This window comes from Peromyscus leucopus, chromosome 3, assembly GCF_004664715.2.
Source record: "Peromyscus leucopus breed LL Stock chromosome 3, UCI_PerLeu_2.1, whole genome shotgun sequence".
NCBI classification, from domain to species: domain Eukaryota; kingdom Metazoa; phylum Chordata; class Mammalia; order Rodentia; family Cricetidae; genus Peromyscus; species Peromyscus leucopus.
In genome coordinates, this window is record NC_051065.1 from 60221352 (window position 1) to 60235098 (window position 13747).

The 13747-nt window shown below is 48.4% G+C and overlaps 1 protein-coding gene across 1 annotated transcript in view; it reads left to right on the forward strand.

The window, feature by feature from the left end:
* Positions 1-3253, forward strand: part of Znf282 (zinc finger protein 282) — a 29801-nt gene extending 26548 nt beyond the window's left edge. The window contains exon 8 of the mRNA XM_028879638.2: positions 812-3253. Within this exon, the coding sequence (XP_028735471.1) occupies positions 812-1650 (839 nt within the window). The 3' untranslated portion in view covers positions 1651-3253. The remainder of the gene's footprint in view (positions 1-811) is intronic.
* The last annotated feature ends 10494 nt before the right edge of the window (positions 3254-13747 follow it).

The window sequence follows — 13747 nt, forward strand, 5'->3', positions numbered from 1 at the left end:
CTTGCCTTTCCAGGGCTGGTGCCCTAATTGCACATCCTTCTGAGGTTTGGGCCTGAGCTCACTGTGCTCCATTCTGGTAAACCTCTAGAGGGTTTTCACCTAGGGCAAATTCTCTCCTTGCCATTGAGAGAATCTCCAAAGATAAATTAGCATTGTCCCTCAGACTACAGCTAAGTCTTTTTTTTTTTTTTTTTTTTCTCAAGACCGGTTTTCTCTGTGTAACAGCTCTGGCTGTACTGAACTCACTCTGTAGCCCAGGCTGGCCTCAAACTCACAGAGATCCACCTGCCTCTGCCTCCCGAGTGCTGGGATTAAAGGCATGTGCCACCACACCCAACTCAGTCTATCTTTACAAAACTTTAAATGTGTGTGTGTGTGTGTGTGTGTGTGTGTGTGTGTGTGTGTGTGTGTGTTGGGGGGGTTGCCTGCATGCATGTCTATGCTGCTCCCTGTGCGTGCCTGGTGTCTGTGGAGGCCAGAAGAGGACATCACATCCCGCCCCCCTAGAACTGGAGTTAGACCGTTGTGAGCTAGCTGCATTGTGGACGCTGGGAATCCAATCCAGATCTTGAGGAAGAGTTGGCACTCCAGACCCCTGAACAGGCTACCTTTGAAGTTGACTTCTGGGTAGCAGAAGCTATCTGGAGGGCTTTCCTATCCCTAATCCAAATGCACAGGGGCTTTGGCGATCATTCGGGCTCCGCTTATCGGAGAAACCGAGGCCCTCAGGATCCAGCCCCGCTCTAGGACACTGTGGGCTCCTGAAGAAGAAAACTATCCGTGTGTCACTTGTCTCTCTCCCCACCTCCAGGTGACAGCCTGTTGCTAGTGAAGAACCCAACCCCAACTTCTGCGCAGCCCCAACCCCAGCCTCACCAGCAGAGCCTGCCCGCCTTGGCGGTGCCGGAGAACCCTGGAGGCCCCGGGAGCCGCACCCTGCTGGAGGACGGCTTCCCCGCGCTTCCCGGGGAGCGCAGTGCTGGAGGCGAGACTCAGCCCAGCGGGGAAGGCAGCGCGGGAGGTGGTGGCGGCGGTGGCGGCAGCGGAGGCGGCGGCGGCGGCAGCACTGGTGGCACCAGTGCGGGTAGTGGCAGCAGTACGGGTGCAAGTGCGGGCAATGGCTGCGGCAGCTGCTGCCCGGGCGGCCTGCGGCGGAGCCTCCTGGCTCACGGCGCGCGCAGCAAGCCCTACTCTTGCCTGGAGTGCGGCAAGACCTTCGGCGTGCGCAAGAGCCTCATCATCCACCACCGCAGCCACACCAAGGAACGGCCCTACGAGTGCGCCGAGTGCGAGAAGAGCTTCAACTGCCACTCCGGCCTCATCCGCCACCAGATGACACACCGTGGCGAGCGGCCCTACAAATGCTCCGAGTGCGAGAAGACCTACAGCCGCAAGGAGCACCTGCAGAACCACCAGCGGCTGCACACGGGTGAGCGGCCCTTCCAGTGCGCGCTCTGCGGCAAGAGCTTCATCCGCAAGCAGAACCTGCTAAAGCACCAGCGCATCCACACGGGCGAGCGGCCCTACACGTGTGGCGAGTGTGGCAAGAGCTTCCGCTACAAGGAGTCACTCAAGGACCACCTGCGTGTGCACAACGGCCCTGGCCTGGGGGCCCCGCGGCCGCTCCAGGTGCCGCCAGAGCGAGACTAGGGTTGGGCTGGGGGGCGAGGAGGACCGGACTGAAGTTGGGGCGGGGCGGGCCAGGGTTCCTGAGGACCAACCCTCCTGCCCCACCGTTCTCAGCGCACCTCCCCGCCCTCTTCCCCACCTCCTGCTGGAAATCGGCACAGGAATTGCACTCCAGACAGGGTATTCCAAAGGGTGGACCGGGGTACCCCAGTACTGTCCAACCCTCGTGGACAGTCCAGCTCATCTCATAGGGTGGACCCAGTGGCCAGGGAAGGTTCCAGAGGGACAGCAAAGCGGTAGGAATCGTTTGGACATGCCTCGAACTTCCTAGTGTGTCCACTGGCCGCCGGGGCCACAGATTCTGATCAGGGAAAGTGACCAGGGAGTCTCAAAACCCTTCTGAAATAAGGAAATACGATCCATCCTAAGGTGAGGAGACGCCCTGAAAAAGAAAGAAAGATGCAATGGGAAACTGAGGGGTGCGCTAAGGGTGACATTCTCATGACAACACTGCCTCGCGCTCTAACAGCGCTTTGTACTTTTTTAAAAAGTGTTTTCTATCCGTTATCTATTTACACCCTTAGCTTATCCCTTCGAGATAGGTGGGGTAGGATTTTCCCGATGTGGTAAATGAGGAAAGTGAGACACAGTGAGATAGTTGTTGAGCAAGACCACATGAGAACAGTGTGGCCGAGCCGCACCGGGCTCCAGCCCAGTGCCGTGTCCCCAGCGCACACACTGCCTACCTCTGTCGGTCTCAGACCGCTCTCACCTGGCCTTCCTGGTCTCTTTCCTCTCTCCCTTCCCTCCTCGGATCCCCCAAATTCTCTCAGAAGCAACAGGGGCCAACTCCTGGGGTTACTGGGAATGGGGAAGTGATTGGCTGTAAAATGTCTAGGCTTGTTCTTGGGAAGGCTCTTTCTTCCTTGACGTGAGCCTGGGTCCCCAGCCTGTCTTTCCCAGTTCTGATCATTCAGTCAGGTGCAGCAGCAGCTTTTCACTGCACAGTTAAGGCCAGGCCCTCCAGAGGCAGCTGGTGCCCTGGGTCAGACCTCACCCTGATGATTTACTCCAGCTTCCCAGGGCACAGGGTGAGGAAAGACCGGCTGCCAGAGTAGCCACCAAGGAATGAGACTCTGCCCAAGAGGGCTGGGCAAGTGGGTGCTAGAGCCTGAGCTCTCTCCTGCCCTGGGCATCCCAGTTGGTGCTATCTGTTAACTGATTGTGCTCATGGACATGGACACAGACCTACTATGCTCTGACCCTGCAGGCGCCTTGGGAAGCGCCCAAAGGACTCCTTTTCATGTTGGTGCATCGCTCCATGGCTCCCAGCACCGCAGCCGGGGGCCAGTCTCCATTTCAGCATCTTGCATGGCCAGGCACTGGGGTGGGGTGGCATGCCCCAGGACCCTTGTTTGTGTCAAAAATGGCTTCCCTGCTCCTCTTGTGGATCCTGTTTCTCTCCCAGCTAGGGAGCGTGGCGGGTGCCAGCATTTCATGGCACCACCTTTGTGAGCGCTCTGCTTCTGTCCTTCTGCTCATCTGCGCTGCTCCGCTTTCCTCAGACCCCTTTTTGCCGTGCAAAGGGAATTCTTGAAATTAAATAAAAGGTATCCAGATTGCAGACTGCATGTTCCCAAAGCTGGGGGGTCCTCCAGCATGGCATCCTACAGCCGACCTCAATGAACTGCAACCCAATAAGCTGGGATTTCGTCACTAAGCTTTTTGAAGGAGGCTGATCTTAGGAAAACAAGTTATCTTGAAATATGTGCAAGGGAGGGTTCAGTGGAGTTCTGGTAGAGTAGGAGGGGACCCTCCAGTTCAGGGATTGTTTGGGAGGGGACAATATACTACTTTTCAGAAGCATACAAGACAATAATTCATAATCTAAATCACGGAAAGTAAGATCCAAATATTTTTGACAGCTGGAAGTGTGGGGGAGGGGTAATAGCTACTGAGACATAAGTTTAAAACATTTAACACATAGTTTGAGTTTAGTTCATTTTACCCCTAAGAAGCTGATTCCCAAAGAGGTATGTTGATGGAGCTATTGACAGTCAAGGCTCTGGAGCCCAGTTTGGTGGGTCCTACCACCCTCCACCACACTCTGAATGGCTTTTGTTAGCATGGCCCCCTTCCTGATGGGTGCTAGGAACCAAATCAAGGTCTTCTGCAAGAATTGCAAGAACCCATCTCTCCAGCCCCAGATGTGTGTGTGTGTGTGTGTGCTTAAAGTCTCAAATAGTGAAAAGTGGGGGGAGAGACCCAGAAAGATTAAAACATCCAGTGCTCAGAGCTGCTAGATCCATCTGAACCTGTGTTCGTTGTCCAGACAGCTGACTCCTGGTTTGCAGCATTTCCCTGCACTGCCACCACACTCTGGGTACAGAGCCTTGCAAAGGCCGCTTCTCAAAAGTACAGAGACAAGGAGGGGACCTGGGGAGCCATGAAAGTAGTATTCCCTCCGACAGACCAAAGATGGATTCCAGCCAGTGCGGTTGGTGAGTGGGTTTACTACGTCATTACAGAAGCATGGGCAGCTCAGGCAGCGGCACCCCTGAGGAGTTCCACCCCAGTCCGTTTTCTACCTCTTACACACGTTAGCCTGTCTAAGATTATATACAACTGGGCAGGGGGAGGGCTGACCAAATCCTCTGGTGAGCTCAGCTGTGGCCCTTCCTCCCCTTTCCACAAGGGATAGTAACAGCCTCACTGCCGTTGTAGATCCAGTGGCTGTACTGTTTATTTTACTGAGACTGGACCAAGGTCTCCTGTAGGCTCCCCCAGCAGCTCTGCTTCATGGTGCTGATGGTCATGGCTACCTTCCAGAGAACTGCTATGTGACACTGGTCAGGGCCTGAGTCCCTTAACTCGTTGGTTTGTTATTTTTGTTTTATTTTTTGAGATAGGATCTTTGTGTAGGCTTGGCTATCCTGGAACTTGATCTGTAGACCAGGCTAGCCTCAAATACAAAGATCTGACTGCCTCTGTCTCCTGAGTGCTGGGATTAAAGGTGTCCACCCTGTGGAACCTTTTTTTTTTTTTTTTTTTTTTTTAAAAAAAAAAAAACAGTGTCTTATGCAGCGCTGCCTGGCCTAGAACTTGCTCTGTAGACCAGACTGACCTGGAACTCACTGAGATTTGCATGCCTCTGTCTCTTGGGTCCTGGAATTAAAGGCATGCGCCACCAAGCTTGACCTGGTCCCTTAACATTTAGTGATTTGTGTCATTCTATAGAAGAAGTGTTTAGAGGACAAGATTGAAGACAGATGGGCCTTGATCATTATTCAACACTTAGTGACCATGTATGAGACCCAATTCTTGTCAAGCTTGAAATGTAACAAGGAGAGAGAAGACATTTGTGAGAATGAAACTATGTGGCTGCAAGAGGCTAGATGTAGGAAACACACACTTGATCTCCTTTAGGGCTTGCCACAGTGGCATGATACAGAAAGGCTGGAGAACACTGGTCTAGAGAAGCCAGTGAGCAAGCACCAATACCCACAGTGCCTACCTGTGGGTTCCTTTCACTGTACTGGTGCCTTCAGCTACAGCATGAGTGGTCCCAGTCCTTGAGACAAGCCCCGGGACAATAAGCTCTACTCTCAGAACTGACCAAAGGCAGTGAGTGACTTTCAGTATGCTGGCCTGTGCATATCAATCACTGAATCACCCATTTTGATGTTTTAGACCATTTCAGTATTGGGGGATGGTTTGCATGTGGCTGGAGTTAGGAAGCTGATGCACATGGAGAAGAAATGGGCAATCCAAGGTAGTAGTGCTTGTTGACAGCTGGCCTATGTAAGACGTGCTGAGCTCACGTTGCACGAAGCACCAGGTGAGGCTGCCTGGAGAAGTTGGGCTGCAAGCGTGAGCTGCATGGGGCAAACGGAAAGGAAGGCAGGGAGAAGGGATTGTAAGGAAGAAGGAGATCGGTGTGGCCAGAGCAGAGAGGTACGAACTTGTATGGTGTACAGTTAGATGGTGAGGCATAGTCCAGGCCACGGAAGACCTTGAATACTGAAACTGTCCCACAGACGACCATCAGCAAGCCGGGGATCCACTGTGGTGTAGCCCTGTAGAACCTGTTAGAAGCGGAGCAGGCATAGAGGTCAGAGGAGGTCAGGAAGGGTTCGATGGAAGTCCCGAGAAGGCAGCATAAGCCAGAGACCATTGAAAGTGACAAAAATACAGGTAAATGTCTTTTTAAAATGTAAACGGACTTTTTCCATTTCTGAGCAAATACCTTTTGTGTGCGGATGCTCTCATGTCCTTGAGTAGAGGTTGCTAGGTCCTGTTCTTTCATTCTCTGCCTGTTCCCTTGAGAGAGGGTCTCTCCCTGGACCTGAAGCTAAGCTGGCAGCCAACAGCCCTAGTGTTCCTTCTGTTCCCCCTCCACACACACACAGCACCCTGAGGCTACAAGTATACTTGGCTTTTTCTGTGGTGCTGAGGATTTGAATTCAGGTCCTCCTACCTGCACAGCAAGCGCCCTCTCCCCCACCGCTCCTTTTTTCTTTTCTTTTCTTTTTTTTGTGGTGGGGTGGGTGATGCTGAATTTTGAACCCAGGGCTTCCTAAATGTTAGGTAAACACTTTCCCACTCTATTTCTCCCAGCCTTTTCTTCCTTTCTTTTTTCTTTTTCTTTCTGAAGTGGTCTCATGTAGTTCAGAGTGCCCTGCAATGTCCTATGTGGCCAAGGATAACCTTTAATTTCCGATCTGCCTGCCTCTGCCTTCTGAGTGCTGGGATTACAGGCATGCACCACCACACATGCTTTATATATTGCTGAGTCTGACCCTGTAGCTTTGTGTGTGCTGGGCAAACACTATCAGCTAAGCTATATCATCAACTCCAAACACTGTCTTAGGATCAAGGATTCTACTGTCCTAATTGTCTTTTTGAGATCTGACCCCTGGGTTTTGGACATTGGTAAGGAGTAAGGGAAAAATGGGGTGGGGATCACACTGGCCCTGCAGGGCAAACTGGGCCCAGGGCTGGTCTCCCCTCTGGCTCCTCATTGATTTCCCCCATAAGACACTTAAGTGTAGTAGATTTTATACTTTGTAAGTCAGAGACGGTTCCTCCTTACAGCACAGCATAGCAAAAGACCTGAAATCATACCTAACCCCCTTCAGCCATCTCTGTTCTTTTGTTGTTGTTTATTTGTGACAGGGTCTCATTATGTAGTTCTGGCTGTCCTGGAACTCACTATGTAGACCAGGCTACCCTCAGACTCACAGAGATCTTCTGCTACCACCTCCCAAGCATTGATATTAAAGGTGTGTGCCACTACGCCCGGCTTCTGTCTCTGTTCTTAAAAGACTGTGAAGCATTCTCATCACCAGAAGTCTCAGAGCCCACCATTCTGATCTTTCTCTGTTTTGTATTCCCCCATCTCACTAAGGGGCAGCTTTCTTCTATCCTGAGGCTTCCTCAGCCCTCCTCTCCAGGATATAATTGGGAAACCCCCAAATCTTAATTTTTTATGCTACAATTTTGTTCTGTCTTTGCTCGCCTCTGTATTCCAAGCCATTTCCTGTGGCCTCCTTTCCCACAATTCAAATGGCCAATAAAAAGCTGGTTAAACAAAATATTAGTTGCTCTTTAAGAAGAATTGTGTATCATTTTTTTCCCAAACCATCAATCAATGCATGGAATTTTGAAGATTTTTGTATTAATATATTTAAAATAAAAAATGTAAAAAGGGGATATGCAGAAAAAAAAATCTAGCAGGGCATGGTGGCCACAACTGTAGTCCCAGCTACTCTGAAAGCTAAGGCAAAACAAAATCTTGTCATACACATATCTGGCTCCCCTGTGAGGAAGCATCCAAGTTATGAGTTCTAGAAAATACTCCCTCTAATGTTAATTTTGTAGAAATGGCACTTGGTTCTTCATGTCACATCCTTCCTTTTGTCAGATGTATGAGGAATTATTGCAATGGGTACATAGGAAATGTCTTCCTTTTTGTGGTTGCTCTTTTTAAAACAGGATCGAACCATATAGCTCCAGTTGTCCTGGAACTCGCTGTATAGACCAGGCTGGTATAAACTCAGAGACCTGAGTCCCTCTGCTTCCCAGTGTTAAAAGCAGGCTGCTACCATGCCCAGCTGAGCAGCTGCATGTTTTACACGAGTGGGTGAACCTGATTTATTATTATTATTGTTATTTTTACCAGATCTCTATTGATTACCGTGTGGTTTTTATTGGGGGTGTTTTTGTTTGCTTGTTTTTGTGTTTGCTGGTTTGCTTGCTTGCTTCCGACACAAGGTCTTGCTGCAAACTTACTGTGTAACTGAGGATGGCCTGTTTCTACCTACCACGTGCTGAGGTCATGGAAGTGTGTGTGTCACCAGGCCTATTTTTTTTTTTTAATTTATTATTATTTGAGGGGTGTTCTGTTGTACTCTGTGGAGGTCAGGGGACAACCTTGTGGAGTCAGTTCTCTCCTTCCACCTTTATCTGGCTTCCAGGAAGGAACTTGGGTCGCGAGCTTGTCTGGTAAGTGCCTTGACCCACGGAGCTGTCCCACCAGCCCCCCCCCCCAGGCCTGCTTTTAAAGAAGCGTTTCTTTCTCCACACTGCACCTAGGAAAACAGTCCAGACACTTCACCTTTCTCACAATGCCCTCACTGCTCTGTCCGGTATTGTCCACAGTTCCCTCTCTGCTGTGCCAGGCCTGTATCTTCAGCATGACCAGACCAGACCCCATTTACTTCCATCCTGCTCTTAGGAGGTCCTGGGCCGGGGAAATTATGCTCAAGTCTTGTTCTTTCAAACTCCAGCTCTGCTTCTACTGCCTCAATACAGAATGCCCCATCCCTCCAGGCTATATCCTTTTCTGGCTTTGAGCAGAGCTTTTTAGAAATATCTCTAGGTCCTAGAAACTGTGCTTGAAAAAAGCACAAGGACAGGGCAGAAGGGCCTTCTGAGCCTTTACATTTGGTTTGATCATGGAAGACTATAATACTTTTTTAAAGGTGCAGTGTATAGCCCAAGTTGATGACCAACTCAATATCTTGCTTGAAGCCAGGTATGGTGATGTAGGCATGTATCCTAGTACTGAGGGAGCTGAGGCAGAAGGATGACTTGAGATTAAGCCTGTCCTAGGCTCAAAACAGGGAAGAAAAATCTTGCCTCAACACCTCGCCCTCATCCCTGCTGGCATTACAGCACATACACACCACCATGCCCAGCTTCATGTATACTTCTTTTAAACAATTGGAAACAAAGTGTCCGGTATCCCAGTGTCGTAGAGCACTGTCCTCCAAGTAGAACAGCCATCATCATCGGAACAGCTGGGACTGCTTGCAAGAAACCAGATCTGGCATGCTGACTATTGACATTCCCTCAGAAGAGAGTAAGGAGGATGTGAGGTCCAGCAGCTTCCTCCCGCACCTCCCAGCCACTCGAATGCAATTCTCCTCTAACTGCACGTGGCCTCCCTTCTCAGGAGGGGCTGGAGCACCTAAGAGTGTAGGCTGACTGATGGGAGACTCCATCTCTGCAGCTCTAAGGAAACTGCTGTCCATGCTGAAGTGTGACTTCCCAGTGGTGCAGCTGTTTTAGGGTCACTCACTCTCCTGTAGATAACCCCTCACCCATGCTCTGTAAATAAGTTCAATAAATGCATTGGTTCCCCAAGCTGGAATCCCACGTTGATTTGTTGTCTGTAGGTGTTTGTTTGCTTCAGCTCAGGGAAAGAGTTCCCAGCTTCCTATAGTCCTTAACTTTAAAAAAAATGTGTGTGTATAGGTGTTTCACCTGCATATATGTCTGTGTACCACACACGTGCCTGGAGCCCACAGAAGCCAGAATAGAGCAGGTCCCCTGAAATGAGAATGACTGTTGTGAGCAACCATGCAGATGTCCCAGTCCCCCCAGAAGAAGAGCCAGTGCTTTTAATTGCTGAACCATCTCTATATCCCCCATAATACTCTCATGAGTGCAAATAGTTCTAATTGTGATCAACAGAAGCTGGCTGACGAACCAAGAATGAGAAACTTCTGGGAAGAATCTGGAATCATTCACAGACTCAGGTGCAGTTGAACCAACCCAGGATACAGGGGGAAAAAATCACCTTATCTCTGTTCCCTTCTCTGTGTTGGGTCTCTCTTCCAAACCAGCTTACTTACTCCAAAAAATGAGAGATCAGACTGTTTTAAACCCAGTATAGTTACTTCATCCCTGAAGAGGAAGAGCTTTACTTGGTTCAGTTTATGTCACAAGCCCACCCTGCCTCAAGGACTATTGCCTGGAGACTAGGATGCTATGATGGAGCTCACCTAAGTCAGATGCTTGCCCTTCCATCACTGACCAGGCTGGCGATGCAACCTAACAAGATGACAATAGTGACTTGCCCTGGTGGCAAAGGTCTGTAATCCCAACTCCAGGAGGCTGACAGAGGAGAATCCTAAATTCAAGGCCATCCTAAACCAGTTGAGGTTTGCCAGTGCTACAGAATGAGTTCAAGGCCAGCCTAAGCAACACAGTGATACTATGTATGTCTCAAAAACAAACTAAAAGAATGGGGTGGTGGTGGCTCACAACTTTAATCTCAGCATTTGGGGGCAGAGGCAGGTGGATCTCTGAGTTTAAGGCCAGCCTGGTCTACAGAGTGAGTTCCAGGACAGCCAGCGCTACACAGAGAAACCCTGTCTCAAAAAAAAAAAAAAAAAAAAAAAAAAAAAAAAAAAAAAAAAAAAAAAAAAAAAAAAAAACCTAACAAACAAAAAGGGAAAAAAGCTGGGATATAGCTCATATCAGGGGGCACTTTTAAAATATGTGAATGACCCTCATGTGAATGACTTTTAAAATATGTGAATGATTCCTAGTACTGAGGTCAGGGAAAGAAATTAAGGGGAAAAGAAAAAAAACCAAGCAAACAAAACCTGAGAGGAGCCTTTCCTACAGGGAGGGAAGTTCTGTGCCAGGGGAAGAGAGGCATGCCAGGCTGATGATAATGGGGCTCCTCAGCATACACACAGCAATGGAAGCACCTTGAGCCAAGGTACGCTCTGTCTAGTATTTTTTTTGTTTTGTTTTGTTTTGTTTTGTTTTGTTTTTGTTTTTCAAGACAGGGTTTCTCTGTAGTTTTGGTGCCTGTCCTGATCTCACTTTGTAGACCAGGCTGGCCTCGAACTCACAGAGATCAGCCTGCCTCTGCCTCCTGAGTGCTAGGACTAAAGGCATGTATCATGACTGTACTGTTCAGTCACCCCTGTTAACCGGCTAGCTCTGTGTGTAGTGCTCATACTCTACAGACGTAGAGGACACAGATCCTAACATGGGCACACCCTTATTTCTCTAATAGCAGCAGCACTGTTTGTAGTGATTGGAAGCCACATTGAAAGATTTTTCCAGAGGCATGTGTCAACACATGAGTGTCAGCAGGAAGGGGCAAATGTAGTTTCTGAGAAAGACTCAACAAAGTGACATTTTTCTTGGCGAGTTCCTTGAAGTACAAGGCTTTGCTCTTGTAAATATAGAAGCAAAGCAGAAGCCATTTTGTTATTGAGTGCTTGCTCCATGCCAGGCACACAGCTTCCACAAACAGTCCACATGAATGGCCTTACATTCTCAGTGGAGAGATAAAAGTAGCAAATACAGAGAGAGCATGAGCCACACCATCTAAATATTTATTTATTTGTGTATTTGTGTGCCTACATGAACATATGTGTACCACATGTATACAGAAGCCCTCTGAAGCCACAAGAGGGTGTCAGACCCCCTAGAACTAGTTACAGGTGGTTGTGAGCCACCATGTGGGTGCTGGGAACTGAACTAGGTAGTTCTCCAGCCTTCGTGCCTTTAAAAAAATAATTAGATTTTTTGAGACTGGGTTTCATTATGTAGCTATGGCTGTCTGGAACTCAGAGATCCACCTGCCTCTGCCTCTGCCTCCCAAGTGTTGAGATTAAAGGTATGCAACACACACACACACACAGAGAGAGAGAGAGAGAGAGAGAGAGAGAGAGAGAGAGAGAGAGAGAGAGAGAGAGAGAGAGAGATTTTTTAAAGAGATAAGATGAAAAGCAGAGAGAAGAGAATTAAGGGTTCAGAGACCTCAAATATATTTTTGTAGTGTTTTGGCATATATAGAATTGGAAGAAAGGGCAAGAAAGCATGCATAATTAAGAAGAATGCATAATTAGGCAGTCGTGGTTAATAGATCGTCTAGTTCATTGATGTCCCAGTTCTGGTTCTGCAAAGTGGTTAGAAGAAGTCCTTATCGCTGCCATTGAATTGCTTGAGAGGATCCATCTGGCCCTACAAGATAGTTACTTCTGCTGCAGGGTGCAGCTTCAGGGTATAACTGCCCTTACCTGAGAGATGATCTGTTTTTCAACATTCTGCTCTTCCTGGGATTCAAAGTGACTACAGGCTTGGGACAATGACTTATGTCTGCGCCTTCGGCTGAGAAAAGGGATGACATGGGTCCAGTAGACACACTCCTTGGATGATTTACATGCTTATGGAGAGTCAAGCAGGAATGATCCGAACAAAGTCAATAAACAAGATGAAGGCGGAGACACTGGGACTTGCCTTGTGAGCCAAATGAGTCAGTGCTTTTTTAAAAAAAAAAAAATTATATAGATGGAGGCTTTAAGTGCTTGAGAAAACAGATGCTGAAAAAATTCTTTCAGCAGGTCTTGGAGGATGTTGTTAGCTGTAGTCAATGTAGAAAGGGATTGAAAGGAAGAGTATGGGCTCAGGACCCCCAAGACCAAGTAGTCAGCACAAAGGACAGTTATTTGCTCCAGAGGGACAGGGGACAGGAATAAGGAATAAAGACAGGAGATAGAGGACAAGGGAGACGAGGAAGGGAGTAAGGGAGAGGGGCCAGGGTGTCTGCCCCAAGGGGAAGACCGCCTCTGGCCGGAGAAGAGACAGATGTGGCACATAGGAAAATGGCAGTTTATGAAGGTACAAAGGGAACCCCCATGTTAAAATGAGGTGTTTAATTTACATGTTAATTAGGTGAGCCAAAGGGGCTTTTGATTGCTGGACTTCAATACTCTGATAGCTGGATCTTGGCAGTCAGCCACAGGAGGAGGAAATGGCTAAATACAGGAATGAACCTTGGGGCTAGCTTCAGGAATGTAATCTAACGGTTTTTAGCAAAGCAGAGGGAATCAGAGAGAAGGGCAAGGCCTGCCAGAGCCACATGCTCAAGTAGGCTAGTGTCCCTTCAGGGATCACTTGTAGAACATGAAGAAAGAACCAGTCTAGTGAGAGTAGATTCTCAGAGGAAGCTATTCATGCCCATTGTTCAAAGTGGAAACTCCCATCCTTCTCATTCATCATCGACGGACAGTGTGGTGGAAACGAGGCAAGTGTGGCTGGTGTTGCTGGTATTGGTTTGGGGGGTTTGTTGGGAGTCAGTGTCTCTTTCGATATTTCTGGCTAGCCTGAAACTCACTACAGAGCTGAGGCTGGCCTCAAACTCCTGAGTGTTGGGGTTAAAGGTGCTGGTGATGATGTGGCCAGACGTTTCCAAGCCAGAATGCTCAACATATTCACCACGGTACAAGGACAGGTTAATTATTTGTGATTAAGGCTACCTTGAATTCTGCAATGCTTCTGATTACCATAATTATTATTCTACAGTGGATTGCCCTGGGCATTTGAATCTGAGTTTCTAGTTTCTAAAAAGCCAAGTAACCGGTGAGCGTTTGGAATAAAGTCACTTGCCTTTGAGAATTCATCTTTTTTTTTCAGCCTAGGCTGTGTTCTCCCCTCAGAGAAAAGTGTGAGTTTACTCATTTAATATTATAATATCATATATAATAAAATATTATTATCTTTATTTTTGACAATTACGTTCATGTACAGAACGTATCATGATCACATCCAACCCCTCCTTACCCTCTCTACTAGTCCGTCTCCTTCCCACGTGCCTCTTTTTTTTTTTTTTTTTTAACTTACACATATTTGAATCTCTTAAAGCATTTCGCGGTGTGCAGGGGCTGACCTTAAAGCCAAAAGTTGCTCTTGATTTTGCGCCTATACCCCATACTCAATGGCTGGAGTGGCAAGCTGCAGTTCACCTTCCCGGAGCACTGTGGCGCAGTAGAAACGCCGCGCGGCGGCGGGAGGAGCGGGGGCAGCTCTT